At 39.3% G+C, this 27,795-nt stretch overlaps 1 protein-coding gene across 1 annotated transcript; it reads left to right on the top strand.

The window, feature by feature from the left end:
• Positions 1-369: 369 nt before the first annotated feature.
• CREBL2 (cAMP responsive element binding protein like 2) lies at positions 370-27,227 on the top strand. Its single transcript, XM_035028197.1, has 4 exons — positions 370-686; positions 21,063-21,260; positions 22,418-22,562; positions 24,233-27,227. Exons 1-4 carry the CDS (start codon positions 672-674, stop codon positions 24,235-24,237), a joined length of 363 nt encoding a protein of 120 aa, XP_034884088.1. The 5' UTR covers positions 370-671; the 3' UTR covers positions 24,238-27,227.
• The last annotated feature ends 568 nt before the right edge of the window (positions 27,228-27,795 follow it).

Genomic DNA, 27,795 nt, shown 5'->3' with positions numbered 1-27,795 from the left:
CTTTTCTTTTTTTAATAAAGAACCTTCAGGGTTTCCTCGGTGTCCCGCAAGAGGGCCTGCCCCCAGGGCTCCTCCTTGGGGCGGGCTTCTGCGGGGCCCCAAACTCGCCCCACCGGTGCCCAGAGCGCTGGAAGTCCAGAACAGCGCACTTTTGGAAACGTAGTCTGGGCTCCTGGCTGGCTCCTCCCCCGCAGCGCTCGCCGGCAGGAGGAAAACCGACGCCTGGCTGAGGGTATGTGGACATTGTAGTTTTCTTCCTAGTCAGTCCTGCAGAGAGTGCATTAGGGAAAACTACAATCCCCAGAACGCTGCCGACTACGGCAACCGAAGAGGCCATTCCGCGAGCAGTGCTCCCGCCCACCCTCCCGTCCGGGCCGCTCTCCAGGGCGTCTGTAAACACACCCCGAGACTGTCATGGAGGGGGAGGAGGACGCGGCGGCGGCGAAAGGAGGCGTTTTGGGCCGCCTCCAGGGTCCGCTCTGTCATTCCTGAACTGGTCCCTCGTCCCCGTGACTGTGGCATCAGGGAAGCGAACTGTTAGGCGAGAGGAGGAGACAGTCAGAACCATATCGCCTTCTTCCCCCGGGGCGGGGGCCGGGCCGGGCCAGGCCGGCTGAGCCGGGGGAGGGCAGGGGGAGGGAGCGCCTGGCCAGGCCGGCCTGTCCGCCGAGATGGATGACAGTAAGGTAAGTCCTGTGGTTTGCACGCGCAGCTGCCGCCGCCGCCGCCTGCTTGTCGCTAAGTGCTAGACCCGCCGCTGAACCTCAGCCTGGTAGCCACGCTAACACCCAGGAAACACCTGCCTTAGACATCCCTGCGCCTCCAGTTATTACCCCATGGTACCCAACCAGGAATTCAGGGATCGGGGGGCTGCGTCTTTCCAGAAAGGGCCCTCTCCTCTGGAGATTTTTCAGTCCCAGGGCAAGCCTGTTAGTCAGCTTTTCCAGGTAGTGCAAACCCTAGTCCTTGACTTGCCTAGCGAAATAAGTGAAGAAAGTACCGTGCTTTTTCTTTTTGCCTTCCCTGCCCCCCTCCCAGACTTTCTCCAGTTTGGAGACCTTAATTAGGGCACCCTGAACCAGCCCTATTCCCCTTGAAGGTTCCCCTTTATTCTCTCAGGCTCTTTTACTCAATGCCCCATTCATATCATCAGTTCACTCCCCCTCTGAGCTATTTTCCTGTGGTTGGTTGGAACACTCTGCTAAGCTCCTGTTGCTATTCGTCCAGAATCTAACCTCCTCTAGAAAGCCTTCTCTAAGAAAAGTAGTGAATTCCTTCTTGTTAATCTATCTTAATATCTTACCACCATCCCCCTTTTGCTGTCCAAATCACTTATTCCTATGATTCTAACAGGCATTGTTCATTATTGGCTAGTTCATATAGGTTACATATAACCTATTTCTGTCTTTATGTCTATCCACCTTAGTGTTGTCTAGTTTTAGTTCATGAAGATAGGGATGGTTAGCTTATTGATGTTTTAGAATGTTTAGGAAATTGAACTTTTTTTTTTTTTTTTTTTTTTAAGGAGTCAGACTTCTTGACTTTGCCAGTTTTTGAAGTAGAAATCACTCCTTCTCTTGCCTTTCAGAGGTCTTACTTTCCACAGTCTCTGGCATACTTCGAGCTAGGATTTTCCTTTGTTTGGGTGCCCTTTCCCCCTCCACCAAACCATTAATACTTTGCTGCTTTCATGTTTTTGTTTCACTCATCCTTAGAGAGAATGAAAAAATTTCTAGCTTCTCTGCGCTGCTTGCTTTATTCTACATTATCTCCTCTTCCTGTTCTTACAGAAGGCTCTGAGCAAAGTGATAGATGAAGGGAAAGCCCAATGCAGTACTTTGGAATTGAGACTCACCTGGAGAAACAGTTTGCTTGTGAAGTAGCAAACCCTAACAGAAAGTGGTGTTTCCAAGACAGAAAGGGGGAGTTCTGAAAGTTTTCCAGAAACATCAGAAAATAATTTTTTCATGAAAGTCTTGCTAGCTTGATTGTTCAGTATTAATTTTGGAAGTAAATCTGAATACTGTATCCATTATCTTTTGCAGAAAATAATGTTATGGTTCTTTAAGGATGTTAAAATAACATTGTTCTTTTTTTTTTTTTTTAAGATTTTATTTATTTATTTGACAGAGACAGAGATAGCGAGAGCAGGAACACAAGCAGCGGGAGTGGGAGAGGGAGAAGCAGGCTTCCCCTCGAGGAGGGAGCCCGATGTGGGACTCGATCCCAGGATCCTGGGATCATGACCTGAGCTGAAGGCAGACGCTTAACGACTGAGCCACCCAGGCACCCTAAAATAACATTGTTCTTTAATTTCTGTAATTTGAGGCTCTCACAGTATATTCTATAAAATTTTTATTTTCCTTTTCAGACTTTTGAGACATTTAATAACTTTCTCAAAGTCTTCAGTAGTCTCAAGTCCAAGAAAAATACATAGGATTTGGAGTTATTTTACTTACCTATAAAATCACATAGGAGTTATTTCTAAAACTATCAAACTGTAGTGGAGGGTATAAAATTGTATTGTTTTCCCTAAGAGAGTGAAGTTAAATCTGGGGGGTAAACTATCCATAACTTCTTCCTGTAGGGTTCACAGGTAAGTAAAATGAACTCAGTTCTCATTCTTTTTTAATACATTTTTTTTTTTTAGAAACCAGCGGTTTCTTAAATCTTTAATGATTATGGAAAAGAAAATCCATTCCACATGTCTCTGGATGGATAGTGCCTCTGTGAATACACAACTTTCACTTTGAATGCACGTCGTAGTTGTGGATGAGTAATATTTAAATGCCATGTACAGCAAGATCGGACTGCTCTTCCAGCAGTCAGGCAGTAGGAAGCAGCCCTTAAGTCTTTGGCACCTCCCAGCCCTGCCTTTTTCTGTACCCTAGTTGTTATAGTCCTGCAGAATTAAATTGTCCTCCTAGCATAGACATACATATGTACAAAACACATTTTCTCCTCACATTATGTATATATAGGTGATGGAGTCTCAGGTTCCATTTTCTCCTGTATAAGGGGAGGTGAGACTTGGGGCTTGGAATTACAGTGGTTGTGCATAAAGTATGATGGGAGAGCATAAAAGATGACAAACTGGCTGACAGCAAGGCCAGGGGAATAGGAAGAGGATGAACTGGGTAGGAGCAGCAGTTATAGAGAGACAGTATTTGAATGAGCAGGTCAGGGAAACAGGTGATGATGATAAAGATTCTGTATTCTGAGTTAGGTTTTTAAAATAATCTTTTTAAAGATTTTATTTATTTATTTGACAGAGAGAGTAGGGTGGTTCAGAGGGAAAAGCAGACTCCCCACTGAATGGGGAGCCTGACACAGGGTGGGGCTTGATCCCAGGGCCTGGAGATCATGACCTGAGCCAAAGGTAGATACTTAACTGGCTGGGTGCCCCTTCTGAGTTGTTTTCATCAGTGCTGACCCAGGTGCCCCTTCTGAGTTGTTTTCATCCGTTTTGATGAATGAGTTTGCCAGGAGCTCTCCACATTCTGTCACCTAGCTTTCTGGAGTCAGAGTAGGACAGATTTGAATGGGAGTGCAGCTTTGCCTTTCTACCATCTAGCAATGTGCCTGATACAGCATAGAGTACTCACTAATAGTGATTGGATTAAGTTGGAACAGAGTGGCATTAAGAAGATTGCCCTGACATACCTGGGCTTTATTATAATCAGTGTGCTCCATTGAGCCACCCAGCCAGACTATATATAGACAATGGCACATGGCAAAAATAAAGCAAGAGGTACATGGGCATCCAAAAGTGGGGGCGTGGGAAAGTGCTAAGTAGCAGAGCTCAAACATTGACTGAGTAGATCTCTTCTAGGCCAGTTGGGAAAGAAAAATCTTGGCTGATTAATTAACCTTTCTGAGTTTCCATTTTATCTGTTAAATGGTCAATAACTTTTTCACAGGCTTTGTTGAGAATAGGGATAATGCATTATTATAAAGCATTGAGTACAGAGTCTAACACATAGTAAACACACACAAAAAGTGTTGTTGTTACCCAGGAGTGACTTCTTTGGTCCTTGGCACAGTACAGTTGGTACCTGAGATGCTCATTTTAGTAATTCTTAATTGTGTGTTATTCCTAACATTTGCAGCCATGTTTATACCTACACTACCCTTTGTTCCTAACTGTGCCCCAGATGGGACGGGGCAATGGGATGGGGCATGAAATGAACTTAAGCTGTGTATTTAACTGTCAGATTGTGTGAGAAAGGTAGTCTCCTGAGCCCACCTGCATGTCCACCACCAGGAAGAAGTGCTTATTTTTATGAAAGCTTCTTCCTGACCTGCTTAATTACAAAGAAAATAAAAGTGTGTTATTTTCAGAGGCTTTGATCATAGGCAGAAGGTTCTTATTTTTTTATTTTATGTTTGACTTTTATGTTTATTGAATCAATGACTGATGTAAATTGAGATATCCTAGATCAGATGTGATCCTGCCACAGACTAAGCTGGTAAAAGACTGCCATCCTGTATTGCCTGACAGTTTAGGGCATCAAGATTCAGTTGAGCAACTGACAAGAGAATGGGCCAGGCGCTGGCCACAGTGTGCTAATTTGGACGCTGTTCTCCTTCATAGACTTCATAGACCTCTTGTCTACCTGTATTACACACAATTATCTGAAAATAAGGTTTCTCACACCTTCCTTACCTCTTAGGTAAGAAGATAGGGTCTTCTGTTCCATTCAGTTGTTCTGTGTAGCATTGGTTCTCACAAAAATTTTAACTTGGCCAAAAAATGTCTTTGACATTCCCAGATCTGTCCTTTGGACCCTGAATCCTATTGACCCTTTATCCATCCTTTGCTGTAGTTGGAGCTATCCGCCTTGAGCAGTGCCACAAAACCCAGATATTTTCTGCTTTTCCTATTCTCCTCTTCATTAGTGCTATCCACAAAACCAAAACAGAAGAGTCAGCTCCTCTACTAAACAAATCTCTGACAGATTTAATGTGCCTTCCTTTCCTGTCTAGGTTACATGCATATTTTACCTAGGGTACCTCAAAAGATAGTTTTAACCCTAAGGAGTAATTTCAATAATTCAGAAACCAGTTGAAATCTAAGTTTACATATTCTTATTCAGAATTATTAGCTCTTTTAAGGTTTTCAGAAAAGTTTATTCATTCATTAATTCACTAAATATTTGTTGGACACCTAATATGTACATGCATTATGCTAGACAGATACAAAGGTGAAAAAGTTTATAACTATTCTTGGGAGCTTACATTTCAGTAAAGGGCTAAGCAGACATATAGAACAGTCATTACAATATAGTGAGGTAAAAAAAAGGGCAATAGAGGCAAAGTGCTTTTGGAGCAGTAGGAACTGGTGCCTGTCTAGGCATGTCAGACACGGGTTCACATAGTAGGAGTGAATCTGTGAGGAAGAATAGGAGTCCCCGAGAAAATGGGAAAGAAGGAATATCTTGCACTGAAGCATACTGCACTGGATAATAAGTATTGTGCTATAAGTTAGAGCAGGAGTTGGCAAATTTTCAGTAAAGAGCCATATAGTAATTATTTGCTGGCCATTTTGATCCCTGTTGCAATTACTCAACCCTGCCAGTTTAGCACAAAAGTAACCATAGGTGGAACTTAATGACTGGGTGTGGCTGTGTTCTAATAAAACTTTATTTACCAAAACTGGCAACAGGCTGGGCCAGCAGGGCTATAGGTTACTGACCCCTGAGCTAGAGCATAAAGCACAAGTAGAGGTATGGGCAGAGATAAGGTTGGTAAAATAAGCAGGGGCCAGATCATGATATGCCTGGCAAGTTAAGCTAACAAATTTTGGTCAGTATTTTTCAAAGTGTGGAATAAAGAAAACACCTGCTGACCCAGAATCTTGAGAATGGGGCTTGGAATTTGAATTTTAATTAGGCTCCCCAGTTGAGTGGCTCATATGCTTACTGAAGTTTAAAAACCAAGGCCATAGATGTTGGGGAGCCGTTAAGGATTTTAAAGCAGAGCTGACAATATCGGATGTGTGTCTTTGAAGGAAATAATGCTAACAGCTATATGGAGAATGGATTAGGGTAAAGGTGTAGGAACTGGGATAAGACTAGAAGTAGATGGTGCAATTAGGAAAGAACATGGATTTTGGCATATAACCAAAGTTCAAATCTCCTTTCTACCACTTTCAAGCTGTTAGGATTTTGGACAGATTATTTCATCTCCTCCAAACTAAATTTCTTCATTGGATGGGTTAATAAAACTTTAATAAATTATTGTGAGAATTAAATGTAATAGTTGACCCTTGGGGCATCTGGCTGGTTCAGTCGGTAAAGCATGCGACTCTTTTTTTTTTTTTTAAAGATTATTTATTTATTTATTTGACACAGAGAGAGAGAGTGAGAGAGAGCGCACAAGCTGGGGGAGTGGCAGGCAGGCAGAGGGAGAGGGAGAAGCAGGCTCCCCGCTGAGCAAGGAGCCTGATGCAGGGCTTGATCCCAAGACGCTGGGATCATGACCAGAGCCGAAGGCAGCTGCTTAACTGACTGAGCCACCCAGGCGCCCCAAGCATGCAACTCTTAATCTCAGGTTGTGAGTTCAGGTTCCACGTTGGGCATAGAACTTACTTAAAAAAAAAAAATCAGCTGACCTTTGAGCAATGCAAGTTTGAACTGCACAGATCCACTTACACGTGAATTTTTAAAAAAATATAGTACAGTAAATATATTTTCTCATCCTTATGATTTTCTTAATAACATTTTCTTTTCTCTAGCTTTATTGTAGGTTTATAATATATAATACATATAACATACAAAATATGCATTAATTGACTTTTTATGTTATTGGCAAAGCTTCCAATCAACAGTAGGCTAGTAGTAGTCAAGTTTTGGGGGGAGTGAAAAGTTACAGACGGTTTTTTGACTGCTTGGGGGTTGGCATCCATCACCCTCACGTTGTTCAAGAGTCAGCTGTATATATGTGAGCCCATACCAAAAGAACTTAGTACCTCATGGGTTCTCGATAAATGCTAGTGCTTTCTGACTCTGCACCAGCTCGGTTAGATTGCTCATAAGAAAGGCCTGAGCTAAAGACCATATTGAGACTATTACAGTTTGGGTTGTGGTTGATGGAACATGCATAAAATCCTTCAGGGATGAAGAGTGTAGACAGAAGAGAGAGCTAAAGACACAAACCCTAGAAAACAATAAAATGATCAGAAGGGGCTGAGGAATAGGACTCACCAACATAAACGGGAAAGGAGAGGTTAGTGATACAGGAGAACGAGAACAAAAAGGGCTATTATGCCATTTATCTAAGGGAACAGAGAATTTTAAAGAGCGGACTTAGTCTACAATATGAGATGCTACAAAAAAAAGGGGGGGGGGTCAAGGAAACAGTTAAAAAGTATCAGTTGGACTTGGAAAATAGGAGATTGCTTATGAACCTAGCAAGAGAATTTTCCCTGGAGTGATAGGGTGGAAGCCAAAATGTGGCGGTTGAGAAAGAGGTGGGCAGGAAAGAAGCAAAGACAATTAGGTATAGACCACTGTCAGTGAGTCAGTTTGTAGTATTACATTTAGCCTCAATCAGCGGGGGGCCAGGGCAGGCATAGGTATTGGGAGAGGAGAGGCAGGAGTTAACTCAGTTCAGAGAGGCCTACTTTATCTTCTTTCTCCTTCCGTTGACTAGAAAAACTGGCAGAAAGGTTAGCAGCAGGAAGATGTGATTAGACTTTCTTTCTGAAGATCTGGTAAATAAAAGGCCTAACCCACAGCTGTGAAGGAAGTTTTGGGAGTCTTAACACCAAATGAAAATGCAGCTACTTGTTTTTTCTTTAAAGTGGTAAACAGCACTACCTGGGAACATTCATATCTATCTTATTTTTCTTTAAGCAGTTGGAGATAACTTTTCACTTCACGTTTTTAAAAAGAGTGAAACAAGCCCTCCTGCTCTTTTTTGTTTTTAGCTGGAGCTGTTGCTACCTACCCCTTCGTGTAAATGCGATAATTCTGTTAGACTTTAACAGCTTGAAACTTTTATGAGTTGCCTTAAGAATTAGAGCATTAGGATGTAAATAAGTGCAAATAGGGTGGTAAAATAGTTAAGGGTTCTTAACTGGTTTTTCAGATTTTGTATCCCTTATGAGGGAGCTTTTTTTTCTTTTAATGGTTTCTATAAGTTGGCAGTCATAGTAGTGATATCAACTTAAGTCAGTTTCACAGTGTTCCTAATTTTTCTTTGCATTTATTTATTCAGTGATCAGTCTTTTAATAAATGCCTGGCTCTGGGCTGGATAGAGTTGAGGTTGCAGAAGTAGAAAACACAGCTTTTGGGCCTGAGGAGCTCACGTTATTTGGAGGAGATAGAACTTAAATCTGTGAGGCCTCTAAAAAAACCAATATAACATATAAATTCAATGTGTTCACTATATGTTCCAGACATTGGGAGAAGAAAAATGACATATGGGAAGAGGGTGACATATGGGAAGAGGGTCAGGGAGAGCTTCAGAGGAAGAGGGCTAGAGCTTACCCTAACCAAAGAAAGCGTAACAGTTGCTGTTCCAGATGTTGGGGAGATGGAGAGAACATTTAGAGAAATGGTGAAGATAGGAGGGAATGCAGGAGATGGGGTGAGGTCCTAAGGAGGCATGACTTGATATGATGCCCCTGTTGGGAGTAAGAAAGAGAAGATTGGCTTGGTGAGCAGGAGCCTGGATGAAGTGGGCTGAATGGTGGCCCCTATAAAGATATATCTGTGTCCTAATCCCTGGAACCTGTGAATATCACCTTATATGGTAAAAGGGAATATTACCTTATTCGGAAAAAAAATGTGATTCAGTTAATGATTTTGAGAGGAAGAATTTATCCTAGATCATTTGGGTGGGCCCTAAATCCAATGACAAGTGTCCTCATGAGAGTGAGGCCAAGGGAGATTTGGCAGACAGGCGTGAAGGCAGTGTGACCCAGAGGTAGAGATTGGATCGATAGGCCACAAATCAAGGCATGCTCATAGCTGCTAGAGGCTGGAAGAGGTAAAGGATGGATTCTCCCCTGTGGTCTCAGAGGGAGTGCAACCCTGCCAAACTTCTGGCCTCCAGAACAGAAAGAATACATTTCTGTTGTTTTAATCACCACCAAGTTTGTGGTAATTGTCCCAGCAGCCACAGCAAACTGATATACTGGATATGGTGACCTAGTAAGCAGTGCTGAGTCAGAGATCGTCTCTTGCGCTGGAGAGTAACATGGCCAAAGGGCCATTAAAGTTTATTCTTTCTATAATGATCAGATACTACTTTTTTACAATGAAGGAAAATACAGCAAAGTTATTTTAATAAGCTGAAAAGAAAGCTTAACTTGGCAGCTCTTTGCAAGATGGATTAGCTAGGAAAGTGGGAGTGGAAAAGGAGAGATGGTAGGAAGACCCACTGAGAACCTATTGTAATAACCTGTGAGTGGGGCTCGGACTAATATGGGTAGTAGGAGTAGAGAGGAAGAGCTAAATCAGAATTTTTTAAGGAATAGATTGGCATGACTTCAGTTGGTGGGCATGGAGAGCCACAATAGTAGAGGGAAATTTCAAGGAAGCATAAAATGAAAAAGTTTGTTAGTTAACCTCTTCGCCACCACCCTCCATCAAGTGGCTAATGTCACAGTGAGCTGGAGTAGATGAATGACTTTGTAGCATTAATATAGTAGTGCATATTAAAGCACCTGTCAGTTTTAGAGCCTTTTCAGGGCATGATACGATCAAGTCAACCAGTCCTACCATGAAATCTGGGGGAATAGTCATACTTGATAGTGAGTTAACTCATAACAAGTTGCTATGATGCAAATCAGGGGTCCTAGGTTCTGGACCCTGCTCTGATACTAAAATTCTCTGGACTAAAATTTTGTCATCTATAAAATAAAGAGATCACTATGCATCTCTGTGTGTGTGTTTATACATGCATCCCTCCACTCCTGTATACACTGATATCCTGCCCTTTATGATGTTATTGTTTATTTCATGTTTGCTGCATTTCGTGAGTCTATATTCCTTACAGTTTAGGACCCCATCTTCTTATATTAATATTCCTGGAGTTTCACAGAGTTTGGGGTGTGGTAGGTGTTTAATAAATGGTTATTGAATAAAGGAATTAATTTTCCCCTCTTTACCTGAAAAACATGAGCATAATGCTGTTTCCCCTGAAATGGTGTGAAATAACATGAGATAACATGTAGAGTGCCTAACTCAAGACCTTGTCCATAGTGAGTCCATAGTATTTAGTCTGGACACTGGAGCCTTCCTCACTCCTCTTCCTATGAAAGTTAAAACTTGTTGGGGTGCCTGGATGGCTCAGTCAGTTAAACGTCTGCCTTTCGCTCAGGTCATGATCCCAGGGTCCTGGGATTGAGCCCCACGTCTGGCTCTCTGCTCAGCAGGGAGCCTGCTTCTCTCTCTCCTCTACCTGACCCTCCCCCCGCTTGTGTTCTCTCTCTTTCTCTCTGTCAAATAAATAAGTCAAATCTTAAAAAAAAAAAAGAAAAACTTGTTGACTGGGAAACCTGTGCCATCCACACTCAGGCCTTTGCAGACTAGGTTCTTTTCTTTCTCTGTAATGGTTAAATTTAGAATTATCAGGAACTCCCTCTTGGCTAAACTCATAGATTAGAACCCTTAGGCTTGACCCCTCCCCTCTATAATATCCTTTCTCCTCATAAGCTTGTGTCTCCATGCCACCTTGATACTTCCTTTTCTGCTAGTCTTTCTGCTTTTAAGATTCATATATTTTTTTAATAACACTATCTTTTTAAGATAACAGCTTTATTGAAAAATAATTCACAAAAAAAAATAATTCACATACCATAAATTCATCCTTTTAAAGTATACAATTCTGTGATTTTTAGTACAGTTGACTCTCAAACAACCTGGGTTTGAACTGTGTGGGTCCACTTATATGTGGACTTTTTTCAGTATAAATGTATTTTCCTTAAGATTTTCTTTTCTTTTTTTTTTTTTTAAAGATTTTATTTATTTATTTGAGACAGAGAGAATGAGAGAGAGAGAGAGAGAGCACATGAGAGGGGGGAGGGTCAGAGGGAGAAGCAGGCTCTCTGCCGAGCAGGGAGCCCGATGCGGGACTCGATCCTGGGACTCCAGGATCATGACCTGAGCCGAAGGCAGTCGCTTAACCAACTGAGCCACCCAGGCGCCCCCAAGATTTTCTTAATAACATTTTCTTTTCTCTAGCTTACTTTATTATAAGAATATAGTATCTAATACATATACAAAATATGTATTAGTTGACTTTTTATGTTATCAGGAAGGCTTCCAGGTAACAGTAGGCTATTAGTAATTAGGTTTGGGGGGAGTCAAAAGTTATACATGGATTTTTTTTACTGCTTGGGGGGGGTCAGTGCCCCTAACCCTCTCATTGTTCAGGGGTCAACTGTATATTTACAGAGTTGTGTAGTGGTCACTACTATCTTTCCAGAACATTTTCATTACCTTAAAAAAAAACCTCTTATAAATAAACTGTGGTATATCCATATAATGTATTATTAATCAATGAAAAGAAATGAACTATTAAGCCACAAAAAGACAGGGAGGAACTTATTATATGCATATTGCCAGGTGAAAGAAGCCAGTTTGGAAAGGCTACTTACCACGTGATTCCAACTATATGACATTCTAGAAACACAAAACTATAGAGGTAGTAAAAAGTTCAGTGGTTGCCAAGATTTTGGGGGCGGGGGAGGGAGGAATAGGTGAAACATGGGATTTTTAGGGCAGTGAAAATATTCTGTATGATACTATAATGGCAGATACATGATACATGCATTTGTCAAACCCACATAGAACTGTACAACACAAAGAGTGAACCCTAATGTAGACTTCGGATTTATTAATAACATTGGTTCAGGGCGCCTGGGTGGCTCAGTTGGTTAAGCGACTGCCTTCGGCTCTGGTCATGATCCTGGAGTCCCTGGATCAAGTCCCGCATCGGGCTCCCTGCTCGGCAGGGAGTCTGCTTCTCCTTCTGACCCTCCTCCCTCTCATGCTCTCTGTCTCTCATTCTCTCTGTCTCAAATAAATAAATAAAATCTTTAAAAAAAAAAAAAATAGGGCGCCTGGGTGGCTCAGATGGTTAAACGTCTGCCTTCGGCTCAGGTCATGATCCCAGGGTCCTGGGATCGAGCCCCATGTCAGGCTCCCTGCTCGGCGGGAAGCCTGCTTCTCCCCCTCCCTCTGCTTCTCCCCCTCCCTCTGCTTCTCCCCCTGCTCATGTTCTCTCTCTCTCTGTATCTCTGTGTCTCGAATGAATAAATAAAAAAATCTTTATAAAAAAATATTTAAAATAAATAAATAAAATAAATAAATAACATTGGTTCAGCAATTGTAATGAATGTACTACACTAATGCAAGATGTTAATAATAGGGGACACTGGAAGGGTGGAGGAAAAGGGGATATATGGGAACTCTGTACTTTCTGCTTAATTTTTTGTAAACCTAAAACAGCTCTAAAACAAAATATATTAATTTTAAAAAGAAAAAAAAAAGAAACCCTTTAGCAGCCACTCCCCATTCTCTCCTTTCCTCCCCCCTGCCCTAAGCAATCAATAATCTACTTTTTATCTCTATAAATTTGCCTTTTCTGGACATTTTATATGAATGGAATCATACAGTGTGTGGCCATTTGTGTTTGGTTTCTTTTACTTGGCATAATGTTTCCAGTATTCATCTATGTTGAACCATGTATCAGTGCTTCATTCCTTTTTATGTCTGAATAATGTTCCATTGTATAAACACACTATATTTTGTTATCTACTCATCAGTTGACGGACATTTGGGTTGTTTCTACTTTTTAGTTATCATGAAATACAGTCCTATGAACATGCATTGTACAAGTTCTTATGTGGACATATTTTTCATTTCTTCTTGGGATATACCTAGGAGTGGTTATATACCTAGAATTGCTGGTTGTATGGTAATTCTACGTTTAATATTTTTGGGAACATGCAGATGGTTTTCCAAAATGGCCACCATTTTATATCCCCACCAGCAATGTATGAGAGTTCCATTTCTCCACATCTCCACATGTTATTGGCTGTTTTTTATTATATAGCCATCCTAGTGGATATAAAGTGTTATTTCTTGGTTTTGAGTCACATTTCCAAAATGACTAATGATGCTGAATGTTTTTTCACATGTTTATTGGTCATTCATATATTTTCTTTGGAGAAATGTCGAGTCATATACTTTGCCCACACTTTAACTGGATTATTTGCCTTTTCTGTTGAATTGTCAGAGTTCTTTATATATTCTGGATACAAGTCCCTTATCATATGTATGATTTACAGATATTTTCTCCCATTCTATGGGTTGACCTTGATGATGGTCTTTGAAGCACAAAATTTTCAAAGTCCAATTTATTTTTTCTTTTGTTGCTTATACTTATGGTGTCATATCTAAGAAACCATGGCCTAATCCAAGGTCACGAATTTATTCCTATGTTTTCCTCTAAGAGTTGTATAGGTGTAGCTCTTATATTTAGGTCTTTGTTTTACTTTGAGTTAATTTTTGTATATGGTGTTTTGTAGGAGTCCAGCTTAAATCTTTTGCTTGCAGATAACCAGTTGTCCCAGCACCATTTATTGAAAAGACTATTCTTTTCCCATTTCTCTTTTGTTGTGGCACCTTACTGAGTATCAGTTGACCATAAATGTAAGGGCTTATATCTGGATTCTCAGTTCTTTTTCATTGATATGTATGTTTCCCCTGTGCCATTGCCACACTATCTTGATTACTGTAGCTTTCTATTAAATTTTGAAATCAGAAAGTGTAAGCCATCCAATTTTGTTGTTTTTCAGGATTGGCTGTTTGGGTCCTTGTATTTCCATATGAATTTTTTTTTTTTTTAAGATTTTATTTATTTATTTGAGAGAGAGAGAGAATGAGAGAGAGCACATGAGAGGGGGGAGGATCAGAGGGAGAAGCAGACTCTCTGCTGAGCAGGGAGCCCGATGTGGGACTCGATCCCAGGACTCCAGGATCATGACCTGAGCCGAAGGCAGTCGCTTAACCAACTGAGCCACCCAGGCGCCCTCCATATGAATTTTTTTATTATCTTGTCAATTTCTGCAAAAAGGCAGCTGGGATTTTTTTTTTTTTTTTTTAAGTAATCTCTACACCCAACATGGGATGGGGCTCAAACTCGGGACCGTGAGATCAAGAATCAGATGCTCTACCAACTGAGCCAGCCAGGAGCCCTCAGCTGGGGTTTTGATAGGGAGTGTGTTGAATTTGTAGATCAATTTGGGGAATATTGTCATCTTAACAATATTAAGTCTTTCAATCCGTTAACATGGGATGTCTGTCTTTTTATTAGATCTTTAGTTTCTTATAATAGTGTTTTGTGGTTTTCAGTGTACAAGTCTTACACTTCTTTTGTTAAATTTATTCCTAAGTCATTTTGTGAGGCCAATATTAGCCTGATACCAAAACCAAACAGAGATACCATAAGAAAACTACAGACCAATATGGTTTATGAATATAGATGCAAATACCCTCAATAAAATGCTATTCTAAATGGAATGTTTTTGTGCTATTCTCAATGAATGCTTTTATAATTTCATTTCAGATTGTTCATTGTGTATAGAAACAGAGCTAATTTTTGTTTATTGATCTTGCCTCTTGCAACCTTGCTCAACTCATTTACTACCACTAATAGTTTTTTGTGGATTCCTTAGAATTTTCTTTTCTTTTTTTTTTAAGTAGGCTCCATGCCCAGCATGGAGCCAACAGAGGGCTTGAACTGCTGACCCTGAGATCAAAGACCCAAGCTGAGATCAAGAGTTGGGTGCTTAACCAACTGAGCCACGCAGGTGCCCCAAGAATTTTCTATATAGAAGATCATATTATCCCCAAATAGAAATAATTTTACTTTTTCCCTTCCAATCTGAATGAATTCTCTTTTTCTTGCCTAATTGCTGTGGCTAGATCCTCCAATACAATGTTGAATGGAAGTGATAAGACAAGATCTTTGTCTTTTTCCTGATCTTTGGGGGGAAAGCTTTCAATCTTTCACCTTTAAGTGTGATGTTAACTGTAGGTTTCACGGGGTGCCTTGGTGGCTCAATCAGTTGGGCATCTGCCTTCAGCTCAGGTCATGATCCCAAGATCTTGGGATCAAGCCCTGTGTTGGGCTCCCTGCTTGGCGGGGAGCCTGCTTCTCCCGCTCCTGCTCCCCCTGCTTGTGTTTCCTCTCTCTCTGTGTCAAATAAATAAATAAAATCTTTTTTTTAAAAGTTTAAAAAATTACAAAAAAAATGTGGGTTTTTCATAGGTACCCTTTATCAGGTTGAGGGAGTTCCCTTTATTCATAGTTTATTGAGTATTTTTTTTTTATCGTATGAGGTGTTGGATTTTGTCAAGTGCTTTTTCAGAGTCTCTTTAAGAAAAAAAATATACCTTTGGCCCTTTTTTCCTATTGATATGATATATTACAGTAATTGATTTTTGGTTGTGACACCTGCCTTTATCCCTGGGATAAGTCGCATATAGCCATGGTGTATAATCCTCTTTATATGTTGTTAGATTCAGTCTGCTAGCAAATATTGAGGATATTTGCATCTATATTGACAAAACATATTGATTTTCTTATGACATCTTTGTTAGGTTTGGTATCAGGCTAATAATGGCCTCATAGAGTGAATTTGGATATGTTCTTTTCTGTTTTTTTGGAAGAGTTTATAAAGAATTAGTGTTAATTCTTTAAATGTTTGGTAGAATTCACCAGTGAAGTCACTTGGACCTGTGTCTTTTCTTTGTGGGAGATTTTTCAGTTACTAATTCAGTCTATTTGTTATAGATTTATTCAGATTTTCTGTTTCTTCTCAAATCAGTTTTGCTACTTTGTGTCTTTCTAGGAATTTGTCCATTTCTTTTAGGTTTTCTAGTTTTTGGCATATAATTTTTCATAGTATCCCATGTAACCATTTTTATTTCTGTAAAGTTGATAGGGATGATGTCTCTTTTGGTCTTGATTTTAGTTTAGTTTTTTTTTTTTTTTAAAGATTTTATTTATTTATTTGAGAGAGAGAGAATGAGAGACAGAGAGCACGAGAGGGAAGAGGGCAGAGGGAGAAGCAGACCCCTGCTGAGCAAGGAGCCCGATGCGGGACTCGATCCCAGGACTCCAGGATCATGACCTGAGCCGAAGGCAGTCGCTCAACCAACTGAGCCACCCAGGCGCCCTTGATTTTAGTATTTTGAATTGTTTTCTCTTGACCAGTTTAGCCAGAGTTTTGTTGATTTTTGTTATCTTTTTGAAGAACCAACTTTTGGTTTCACTGATTTTCTCAATTGTTTTGCCATCCTCTATTTTATTTATGTGTGGTCTGATATTTGTTACTTCCTTCTATCAGCTTGCTTTGGGTTTAATTTGCTCTTCTTTTTCTAGTTTCTTTCTTTTTTTTTTATTTACTTGCGAGAGAGAGAGAATGAGAGACAGAGAGCATGACGGGGGGAGGGTCAGAGGGAGAAGCAGACTCCCTGCTGAGCAGGGAGCCTGATGTGGGACTCGATCCCAGGACTCCAGGATCATGACCTGAGGCGAAGGCAGTCGCTTAACCAACTGAGCCACCCAGGCGCCCTCTTTTTCTAGTTTCTTAAGGTGGAAGGTTAGGTTATTGATTTCAAATCTTCTTTTTTTAGTTTAGGCATTTACGGCTCCCTCTGGGCCCTATTTTAGCTGCATCTCATCAGGTTTTGGTATGTTGGGTTTTCCTTTTCATTCATCTCAAAGTAGTTTTCCCATTTCCCTTATGATCTCTTCTTTGACCCATTCATTATTTAGGAACATCTTTTGTTTTTATCTGCTGTATTTATTAAATAATAAGTGTACTAAGATAGAATTATATTTGAACTAAGATAGAATTATGTGACAGTCCCTGGTGCTTACCTTCTAAAAATAACATCTAGTTTTAGCTTGTCTCAATGGAGAAAGTATTAAAAAAAGAAAAAACAACCAAGTAGTTAACAGAAAAGTAGGATCTTCACTCTTAACTTGCTTATAATAAATAGATTTGAACATTTTTAACATATAATGAAGACAACTTGGTATTGCAAAAGCCCTACTGAAATCTAACATCTCTACTGTCCTACCTTTGTGTAATAAATTCTCTGTGGAGAGTATGAAAAAATCAATGGCTAGTAAGTTTGTTCATGGTGAGGGCTAGGGACACAAGCTTTCTGAGTGTTTCCCTTGGGGCTTTCTATTTCTGGCTCACAAATGTGTGTGTGAGGGGTGGGGGGTGGAGAAGTAAAATGGGTAGTGGATAAAGATACCACTGTTGGGCGCCTGGGTGGCTCAGTTGGTTAAGCGACTGCCTTCGGCTCAGGTCATGATCCTGGAGTCCCTGGATCGAGTCCCGCATTGGGCTCCCTGCTCGGCAGGGAGTCTGCTTCTCCCTCTCCCACTCCCCGTTTGTGTTCCCTCTCTCGCTGTGTCTTTCTCTGTCAAATAAATAAAATCTTTAATAAAAAAAAAAAAAGATACCACTGTTTAAAGATAGCTATTTAAAATTTCATGTGGCTCTATATGAATAGAAATAAAACTAGAAAAAGCTAAATTTCATATTATTTTCATAGTTTTCTTTGGCGTTTGTGTTGGTGCATAAAATCACTTTTACTTAGCCACATTAATGTACTTCCTTACAGAAGAAACAGGAGAGAGCAAGGGGACAATGTGGTAATCACTGAGTTCGTGAAAATTTTATGAAACATTGGTAAGGATGATTTTTGGGCCAGAGATATTTGGGAGGAATTTGTGAGGTTGATTTCAGTTTTTGTTTCTGGTTCCTTCATTGATTTCTCCTAACCCTCCCCTAATCATTACGGCTTATAAAACATACGAAGTTCAGTTGTTAAGGAAACTAGTATACCAACCCACATTTGTATAATACATTTTTCTTTCCTTTTTAAAAAAGATTTATTTATATATTTTGAGCAAGAGGGCATGCGAGTGGGGGGAGGGGCAGAGGGAAAGAGAGAGAGAGCATGGAGCCCGACGTGGGGCTTCATCCCACAACCGTGAGATCATGACCTGAGTCGAGATCAAGAGTTGGACACTTAACCAGCTGAGCCACACATGCGCCCCTGTATAGTACCTTTTTCTTTACAAAATGCTCTTCTACTTAAGATTCCCAGTAATCCTGCAATATAACTGATTCTCTTGAAAACTGGTACACTAAATCGATTTTAGCTGGCACCCAAAGCCAAAAATTCAGTCTACCATTGAGGAAAAAATTAAACTAGAGAAGTGGTGGTTATGTGGTTTTGATGTAATTTTATAGGAGAGGACGTAAAATACAGGAATCCTGGATTTATTTACTATGCCTTGCTAATTAAAAAAAGAAAGGAATAAAATAATATTCCTACCATGAAAACTCAACAAAGGGTTATAACTACTGTTGGATTTTTATGACTGTGTGAGGTTTGTTTAAAAAATCGGTCAAGTCTCTGAAGTACAGTGTCCTCTTGCTGGTTTCTCAAAGGCAGCCTCTCCTGAATTAATTACAAACAGCAATATATGAGGTATTAGGTTATAGTATGGTGTGATTGATGATTCACTTCACGACATAGAGAACAGATGTGATTACCATTTATTTTACTATAGACCTGAATTTATGCCGTAAATATATTACGGCATATGAAACATTGGTAAGGATGTTTTTAAAAACTGTAGCAAGGGCGCCTGGGTGGCTCAGTTGGTTAAGCGACTGCCTTCGGCTCAGGTCATGATCCTGGAGTCCCGGGATCGAGTCCCGCATCGGGCTCCCTGCTCGGCAGGGAGCCTGCTTCTCCCTCTGACCCTCCCCCCTCTCATGTGCTCTCTCTCTCATTCTCTCTCTCAAATAAATAAATAAAATCTTAAAAAAATAAAAAATAAAAAAAAAAACAAAACTGTAGCAATAGCAAATATACTTTATTTCAATGATTTCAAAATATTAGATTAAAGTTGTGTGGTTTTCTGAGGTGAATGTTATTATATTGGAATAAAAACATGGTGATGCATCTTATAAAAAGCTTTAAAAGACCTGTTTTTGGTTTTGTTTTTAAGAAAGAGTGCTAGGGGTCCGGTGGGGGGGCTGTGGGGGGGTGAGGGGCAAAGGGAGAGGGAGAGAAGCAGACTCCCTGCTGAGCGCAGAGCCCCATGCAGGGCTCAGTCCCACAACCCTGAGATCATGACCTGAGCTGAAAGCAAGAGTTGAACACTTAACTGACTGAGCCACCCAGGCGCCCCTAAAAGACCTATTTTTGAAAAGTTGAAACTAATTTGGGAGCAGTACTGAAGCAGCCAGCTTTGCGATAGTGCTGGAAAGGGAAAGTTTTGACCCAGAGCCTTGGAATATTCAGTCTTATTTCAGAGCCATCCTATAAAATGCACGATGCAGTGGTTGACCATCATGTTATCACCCAGGGTCTGGTAAATGTGGCTGATTCATATTTACAGTTCGGTTTTCCACCTAGCCATTATACTTAGTAATGATCTGATCCTTGTAGGGCACTGGGCATTGTTGGTGTGTGATATTAATAGTGTTTTTCAAACAAGCAAATGAGAGTTTTTATATCTACATGAATATTGAGTTTGAGTTTCATTACCTGGTAAAGTTGCTACTTTATTCCAGTGATTTGTCAGTGTTTGAGTTTTGCATCTTCTCTTTAATAATTGCCTTTAAAGCCTCAGCAATATTCCTTTCAGAATACTGAAGTTGTGACATTTTTATTCCCTGAGGGTAATTTTCAGAAAGATCTAGACATCATTCAGAACCTTGTCAGATAAAGTAGATAATCTGAGGCAGACTGTGTTGTAGCTTGTAAGAAACTAGCTCTAAAAGCACTTTCCCAAAAAACTTGTTCATTGGAATAAATGTAACCCCTTTCAAGGTAATTGCTTTCAAGAAAATTTATTTGATGTACAAGTTCAGGTTGATGTATTTAAAAATTCATCACATTTAGCTCATAGTTACATGTTGTATAAGAACTTGGAGAGGTTCCAAAGCTAAACAATGAAGAAGATTAAATTACTTTGTCAGTGACCAAAAAATTATGCCATTGCAGGTAAATGAATAACAGAGATTCTGAAAAGATGTCATATGACCAGTGGGAGCAGGTAAAAATCTCCTGAGACAGTCTAGGGTTATAATTAAAGGCTTGTAAAGGCAGGAGAGAATTATCCTGAAGATGTCAGAGACTTGCTGTGTATTCCTTTGGATTCAACAAATTTGAAGAGGGACTTCATAGCCAAATTGCTTAGGATACATATTTATAAGTATATATATTATATAGGGCACTTGGGAGGCTCAGTCGGTTAAGCGTCTGCCTTCAGCTCAGGTCATGATCTCAGTGTCCTCGGATCAAGTCCCACATCAGGCTTTTTGCTCAGTGAAGAGTCTGCTTCTCCCTCTTACTCTCCCTCTCTCTCAAATAAATAAATAAATAAAAATTAAAAATCTTATAAATATATATAGTATATATATTTGTATATACATACATACAATTTTTATACAGATTTTATGTTTCTAATTGTAAACATTTAAAAATCATAAAAAGTACAGATGAGAAAAAAGCTATTTATAATGACACCTGTCAGAGAAATCCTTATTGATGTTTTAACAAATATCCTTTCTTCTGGGTGTTATTTTATAATGTTGAAATCACACTGAACTTAGAATTTTAAATATTGATTTTTTTTTTTGCTTACTATTTTCTCAAGTCAATAAAAATTCCTTGTGAACAAAATATTTAGTGGCAGTCTTTTAGATATTAGTATCCAGCTACATATGGTTCATAAAGTTTACTGTTAAACTACTTAAAGTTTATTATTGAAGAAATAATGAAAACTTACAGTATTTCTTCTCTCACACTCATGGTATCAAAAGTATCAGGAAAAAAATCAGGAAGCAAAGACTCATAAGATATTTCATGGGATTATGCTTTCTTAGTTTCATCTATTTATTATTTGTAAATGTTTTCCTTACTAATATGCCGCCATAGTCACTTTCCTAGAAACAGAACTGAGAGAAAAAAATAGTTTCTTTTCTCTCTTGCTGAAGGTGGTTGGAGGCAAAGTAAAGAAACCTGGCAAACGTGGTCGGAAGCCAGCCAAAATTGACTTGAAGGCAAAACTTGAGAGGAGCCGGCAGAGTGCAAGAGAATGCCGAGCTAGGAAAAAACTAAGATATCAGTATTTGGAAGAGTTGGTATCCAGTCGGGAAAGAGCCATATGTGCCCTCAGAGAGGAACTGGAAATGGTAAGAAAGTCCACCAATAAACACATGAAAAAATCAACCTAAGCTTAGCAGTCAAAGAAATCTACATTAAAATATGAAGATACTGATTTTCACGTATCCGTTTGACAAATACGGGAAATAATATTAATCTCTTAGCCAGGATGTAGGCACAGTGCTGGTGGAAGTAGAATGTACATGACTATTTCACTGAGGGACTGTTTATCAAAGAAAAAAATGAAAAATAACCCAAATGTACAACAATAGGAGATTGGTTAAGTAAATTATACTAATTCATATGTGGGACTACTTTGCAGCCAGTAAAAATCACAATGCAAATATATATTTACTGGTGTAGGAAGACATTACAAGACATTATATTGCTAAGTGGAGAAAGCAATATAGCAATATGTAACAATATGTATAGTACATCATTTGTATTTAAACATATCTATTTATTCAGCATGTTTCATTCATTCATTAAGACCTTGGGTGGTGGCTGTAGAAATGTAAAAGAGAATAGAAATCTCATTACTATGACCTAAAGGGAGGAGGTGACAGGTTGGAGAAGAGAGAGAATGCTACCATGATTATTACAAAACTGGGACAGGCTACTACCTCAGCATTTTAAAAGGCAAGAAATAAGGTTGGGGCCTGAAGAGAGTCCAGATATATACAATTCAGAGGCTGTAAATTATTTCTCACATTCTACAGCATAAGCCATTTGAGGGTATAACCTTTGAACTGACTAATCTTTGTATACCCCCAAAGTCCATAGTACACATTCTGGTAGAAAGTAGATGTTCAGTGAATGTTTATGAAAGAGAACAGAAGTTACAGAATTACTGTTTTAGGAGTAGAAATGAGGGCCAGCAAAAAGAGGATTCTAATTAGTGGCACACTGTGGGGAGATGTTCTTTTCACCAGAGGGTCCTTCTGAGCCTGAAGTATTATTGCCAGTATTAGCACAAGAAGATCCTTCAGCTGTTGCCTATCCTCTTCTGAAAGATGGCAAGCCTCATACATGTGCTACGTGGTAAATAGGAAATGCGGTGGAGGGTAGGATTCCCAGCAGCCAATTTGACCTCTAGTTATGGGAGTTACTACGTCTAGGATTTCTACCACTGGTTCCTGAACTCTGACTAGTAAAATTTTACTTAAAAATATTTTACATATTTCAGTACAAGCAGTGGTGCATGGCAATGGACCAAGGAAAAATCCCTTCTGAAATCAAGGCCCTACTCACTGGAGAAGAGCAGAGCAAATCTCAGCAGAACTCAAGCAGGCACACAAAAGCTGGAAAGACAGATGCTAATAGCAATTCCTGTGAGTACAATGAGTGGGAGAGTTTATATTTAGAGGAGCATCTTAAGGTAGGGTTTCCATGGTATGTCATTAAAATGTTGATTTTATTTATAATACACTAATAAGCAAGTGAAATAGTGTTACATTCTAAATATTGAAATGAATTTTATATGGGATCTATGAAGAGTTATTTCTCACGTTCTACAGCATAAGCCATTTGAGGGCATAACCTTTGAACTGACTAATCTTTGTATACCCCCAAAGTCCGTAGTTTTCCACAGTGGATGAAATCTTCTACATTCCCACCGGTAACATGAAGCTTTCCATTTCTGTACATCTTGCCAACGCTTTTTATTTTCCATTTTTAAAAACTCTAGCCTTCCTAAGATGTGAAGTAGTATCTGATTGTGTTGTATGTTTTTTTTAAGATTTTATTTATTTATTTGACAGAGAGAGACACAGCGAGAGAGGGAACACAAGCAGGGGGAGTGGGAGAGGGAGAAGCAGGCTTCCTGCGGAGCAGGGAGCCCGATGCGGGGCTCATTCCCAGGACCCTGGGATCACAACCCGAGCCGAAGGCAGATGCTTAATGACTGAGCCACCCAGGCGCCCCTGATTGTGGTTTTGATTTGCATTTCTCTGAAGACTAATGGTGTTGAGCATCTCTTCTTGTGCTTGTTGGCCATTTGTATATCTTCTTTGAAGAAATGTCTAAGTCCCTTGCCCATGTTTTAATTGAGTTGTTTTTCATTTTGTTCTTGAGTTGTAAGAGTTCTTTATATATTCTGGGTTCTAGACCTTTATCAGATACATGATTTGCAGATATTTCTCCCATTGTGTAGGCTGTCTTTTCACATTCTTGATAGTGTCCTTTGGTGCACAAAACATTCAAATTTTGATGAAGTCCAGTTTATTTTTTCTTTTGTTGTTCATGTTTTGTCGTATGTAACAATCCGTTGCCAAATCCAAGGTCATGAAGATTGACCCCTGTGTTTTCCTAAGAATTTTTGGTTTTAGCTCTTATATTTTAGGTCATTGATCCTTTTTGAGTTAATTTTCTATATGGTGTGAGATAGAGGTCCATTTTAATTCTTTTGCATGTGAATATCCAGTAGTTCCAGCACTGTTTGTTGAAGAGACTGGAAAGATTTTGTAATGAAGATGTCATGGATTGGTTTCTTCATCATCGTGACTGCTTTGGGAGCACTTGTAACAATTAAAAGAAAATGCCAAAAACTTTTTATCTTTAAAAAAATTTTTTTAAGATATTTTTTTGAGAGAGAGAGAGAGCGGGGGGAGGGGCAGAGGGGGAGGGAGAGGGACAAGCAGATTCTGCGCTCAGCGCAGAGCCTGATGTGGGGCTCAATCTCACAACCCTGAGATCATGACCTGAGCCAAACCAAGAGCGAGCCACCCAACCGACTGAGCCACCCAGATGCCCCTCTTTTAAAATATTTTTATAAAATTGAAGGGTTTGCTTTTTGATAGCTTTTCTTAGATGAGGTAACATTTGCCTTTATCTAAACTGAATTAATGAAAAAAAGCCAAATCAGCTCAGTTTTCTTTCAGGCTGTATTTTAAAAAAGCCTTTCTCTGTAGATACTAAACAAACAAAATGCATTTTAAAACATTAACCAAGCTTCATTGACTTACAAGCATTCTTACACTGGTAACTTTGATTTATTTTTCAGGGTGAAGATTATATAAAATGACGAGTCACTGATTGAAGTCAATATTCTGATTCCTATGGAGGATGAAAGGGCAAGATTGTACTTCTTGGCTCCATTTACAACCTACTGCTCAGTAGTCATCTCTGTAAATCTGCAATTTCTACCAAAATCCCAAAGGATTTTGCTTTAACTTTCAACACTTAGAGAATTTATAAACATTCAGATCTGTTCTGGTTGGCCTTGCCACCCATGGCATCGAACATGTTGCAATGCTTGAAAACACAGGAGTAGAGAGAAGTGGGTGAAGATTGTATTTTTGCACCTTAACTCCACATTGCTTTATTGGTTAATTTATATTCTTTCCATGTATTTCATGTCATTGTATGTGTATGTGTGTTTAGGTGTCACCTATGTTTTTGATTGCCCTACAAAGAGAAACCAAATGGGCTGATAACCAAGTTCTCAGCCTTAATGGACCTAATTTTATTTGTTTATATTTACTTGAGTAATGTTTATTTTCTGCATGAACCATGATTTCTCCTGTGAGCCATTCCAGCATAAGCTGTGAATATGTATTAACAAATATATACATTTCTATTTTTATAATCCATAATGATATGCCTGTTTTAAATAATGTACGTGTTAACAAAATCCATTAGGAAAGCCCTCAAGACAGCCTCTATTTAAAACTTTTGTTGCTGTCTTCTCAAACTATATTTATAAAAGTTTGCTAGGGCCTAGTCCATACTTGGAAAATAATTAGTCAAATTTTATTTTTAAGCAGGAAGTAACCTTTTAGGCATTTCTGCAGCATACATCATCTTGACAACCTAGAGTGTTGTATATATGTATGTATGTTTGTATGTATGTATGTGTTTGTATCGTATGTCTGTATATGTATGTGGGGAGGGTAGGAGTGAATGTTCACACACATTGCCTTGTGTAGTCAACTAACTTGGAGAATTTTTCTAAAGAAAATAGGATGAAATTAGCTGCTGAGATCGAGTTTCTGCCTCAAGAGATCTGGAACAAAACGAGGGAGAAATTGCTAGTAGATCTAATGGCTGTAGGCATAACCAGAACACTTAGTTTCTTCCCTGACATGAGTTTCCGTATGAATGTGTTCTGAGCCAGGAAGAAACACACTGTGGGTGTGCCTCTGGTTCAGCCCTGACGGCGCCTCCGCTCTGGAGCGAAGCACTGAGCCGGCGTTGTGCATGGCTCGGCGGCTGGCAGGCCGGGCAGGAGGTGCACAAGGCCAGGGTTTCCAGTTCCCATCATAGCTACATTTACTTTCTTCCTGACTACAAAACACAGTGATGGTTGAGGAATCAAGCTCATCATATTCTACGTGCAGACCAGGAATCTTTCACTTTCCCCACTGAGACACTTTATCACTCTCTCTGCTCTTTCCCATCGTTAAATCAGGAGTTGTGTTCTCTGTTGCTGCTAAATTATAATTGTTCTTAGCTCTAATGAAGCAAATTTTTGGCTTCTAAACAGTATGTTTTGTTATGAAATGGCAGTTTAAGAGGAGGCATCATAGTCTAGATTGTGAGATGGAACAAGAGATGGACCACATAGTTTCAGATTACAAGGTACTCTCCCCCCTTCTCTTAGGCCACACGTTTGAATAAAGTGCTTCCCTTTAGCCTGAGTTCCTGAAGATCTCTTGTGTGTAGGTTGCAAACTCAGATCTAGTCTAGTCCTGTGTGACTACTGATAGACCACTAGCCCCGCCTGTTGGGTCTCTCTGTGTTTTGGAGGACTGGGGATTTAAGAGTATTTAATGTCTTTTTAGGATCACAAATATAGATAGATTAAAGATTGTTAATATACTGACCTTCAGAATTTAAGTGTTTTAAATATAGTGTTCAGATTATAATGGGTATGTTTTTGCCATCTGGTCTACTCAAATGTATATTTTTATTTTGCAAAACAACTCAAGATTTACTCTGTGTTGCTTTGTTCAGTACCTTTTGAATTCCCCAGAAGAGTTGTTTTCAAAGCAAACATTCCAAAATGAATGTGGCTCTTCAATGGAATGTCTCCATTGTGCTTGAAGTATTTCTTCTCTGGTTGTAACTTTAAATTACAGGGTCATTTGAGCAACCCTCCACCCCCACCCCCAGTATCTTTACAAGAGCAGTGACTTTGTCCTCAGGTAGAGGATGTGTGATTTTGGATGAAAGTAAATTACAACTTACTGAGTTTATTCCTAAACTGATCTTTTTGGTATTTTAAAGTAGATCATACCAAGAGAAAGTTCCTTGGTCTTAAAAAGGAATGTTTTGATTGCTTTGGGTATTGTGCTGGCTGCACGCTTTGGCCACTTGAAGCATGTTAATAAATGTCACTGATTAAAACAGCTGGAGCATTTCTTTTCCCATTCCAGTTAAGAAGCAGCATACTGAAATCCTAGCATCTCTCACTTACTGTAATGACAACATCCGGGCTGAGAGAGAACAGAAGAGGGTGAGAGAATCATTGAGCTCTGTCCCTCTGGATCCGTGCTGTTCTCTTTGCTCCCTGAGTAAAGAGAGTAATGTTTTCTTTTTCTCTTTTTTTCCCCCCAAAGAAAGGAAGGTAAGGGGAAAATATATATTTGTGTATTTAGACCAGTCATATTCTGTCATTAACTTAGCATAGACCTGCCATATATTAGAACAACTGAATATAATATGGAATAAGTTTGACCAGGTCAAGTTTTAGGATGTAGTTGACATTCTTAAAATTTTTTTCCTATTTTATCTAAAACCTGTCTGTTGTATCTAAATCAGAATCTGTCTTACTGCAGCAAATTCCTATCACTGTGTACCAGCTAATTGACAGTATTTATCAGCATCACCATTTAGCATTTTATTTCATCATCTTTGAATTATGATAGACTTGATTTGGCTCATTACAAAAAGCATAGGTTTAAACTGGACTTAGCTTTAGTTAAAATAAAGGCAAAGAAAATTTAAAAACATAAATATATTTCACAAGAAATCAGTTGCATATTATCAATTACATACTTAGTTTTAAAAGAGGAAGATTATTAATCCACGTGGTATTGGGGGCATTGAGGGAATTTTTCTTTCTCTGAAGAGCATTGTACAATTATATTTTTATGAAAAATAAAATATCTTCACCAGAGACATCTCAAATGGTCTGTTTCACAATACTGAAATATGTCTGTGTTAGCACAGAGTAGTAAAAAGAGTGAGATTGAGGCAGAAGAACTGGTCTTGGATCCATTTTCTGAGTCACCTCTTAGCCTGTTTCCTCATCTATAAAAAAAGGGGAGGATAACTTTCACAGAGTAATTGGCAGGCTAAATAGGAGTTATGAACAACTGCTTCTTAATTAGTAAAGAACTACATTAAATTTAAAATAGTCACGTATGCCTGGGTTTGACTCTTGTTAGGATTTAAATCACTGAAGATAAACATTTATTTGATAAGCTGGAATTTAAACATGTAGGGTTGTAGGTATCACATTTCTGAAGTCTTTTTAGCTTTATCATTATGTCTACCCCGGAATGGTATAGTTGGAAGCCATTTTTAGCAATAATAGCCTTCTGTTAATTAAGCTAATTTTAA

Source organism: Mirounga leonina, unplaced genomic scaffold, assembly GCF_011800145.1.
Source record: "Mirounga leonina isolate KUSES-001 unplaced genomic scaffold, KU_Mleo_1.0 Mir_201, whole genome shotgun sequence".
Classification (NCBI taxonomy): domain Eukaryota; kingdom Metazoa; phylum Chordata; class Mammalia; order Carnivora; family Phocidae; genus Mirounga; species Mirounga leonina.
The sequence above is the reverse complement of the archived record's forward strand: the minus strand, read 5'-3'. Positions and strand labels throughout refer to the sequence as shown.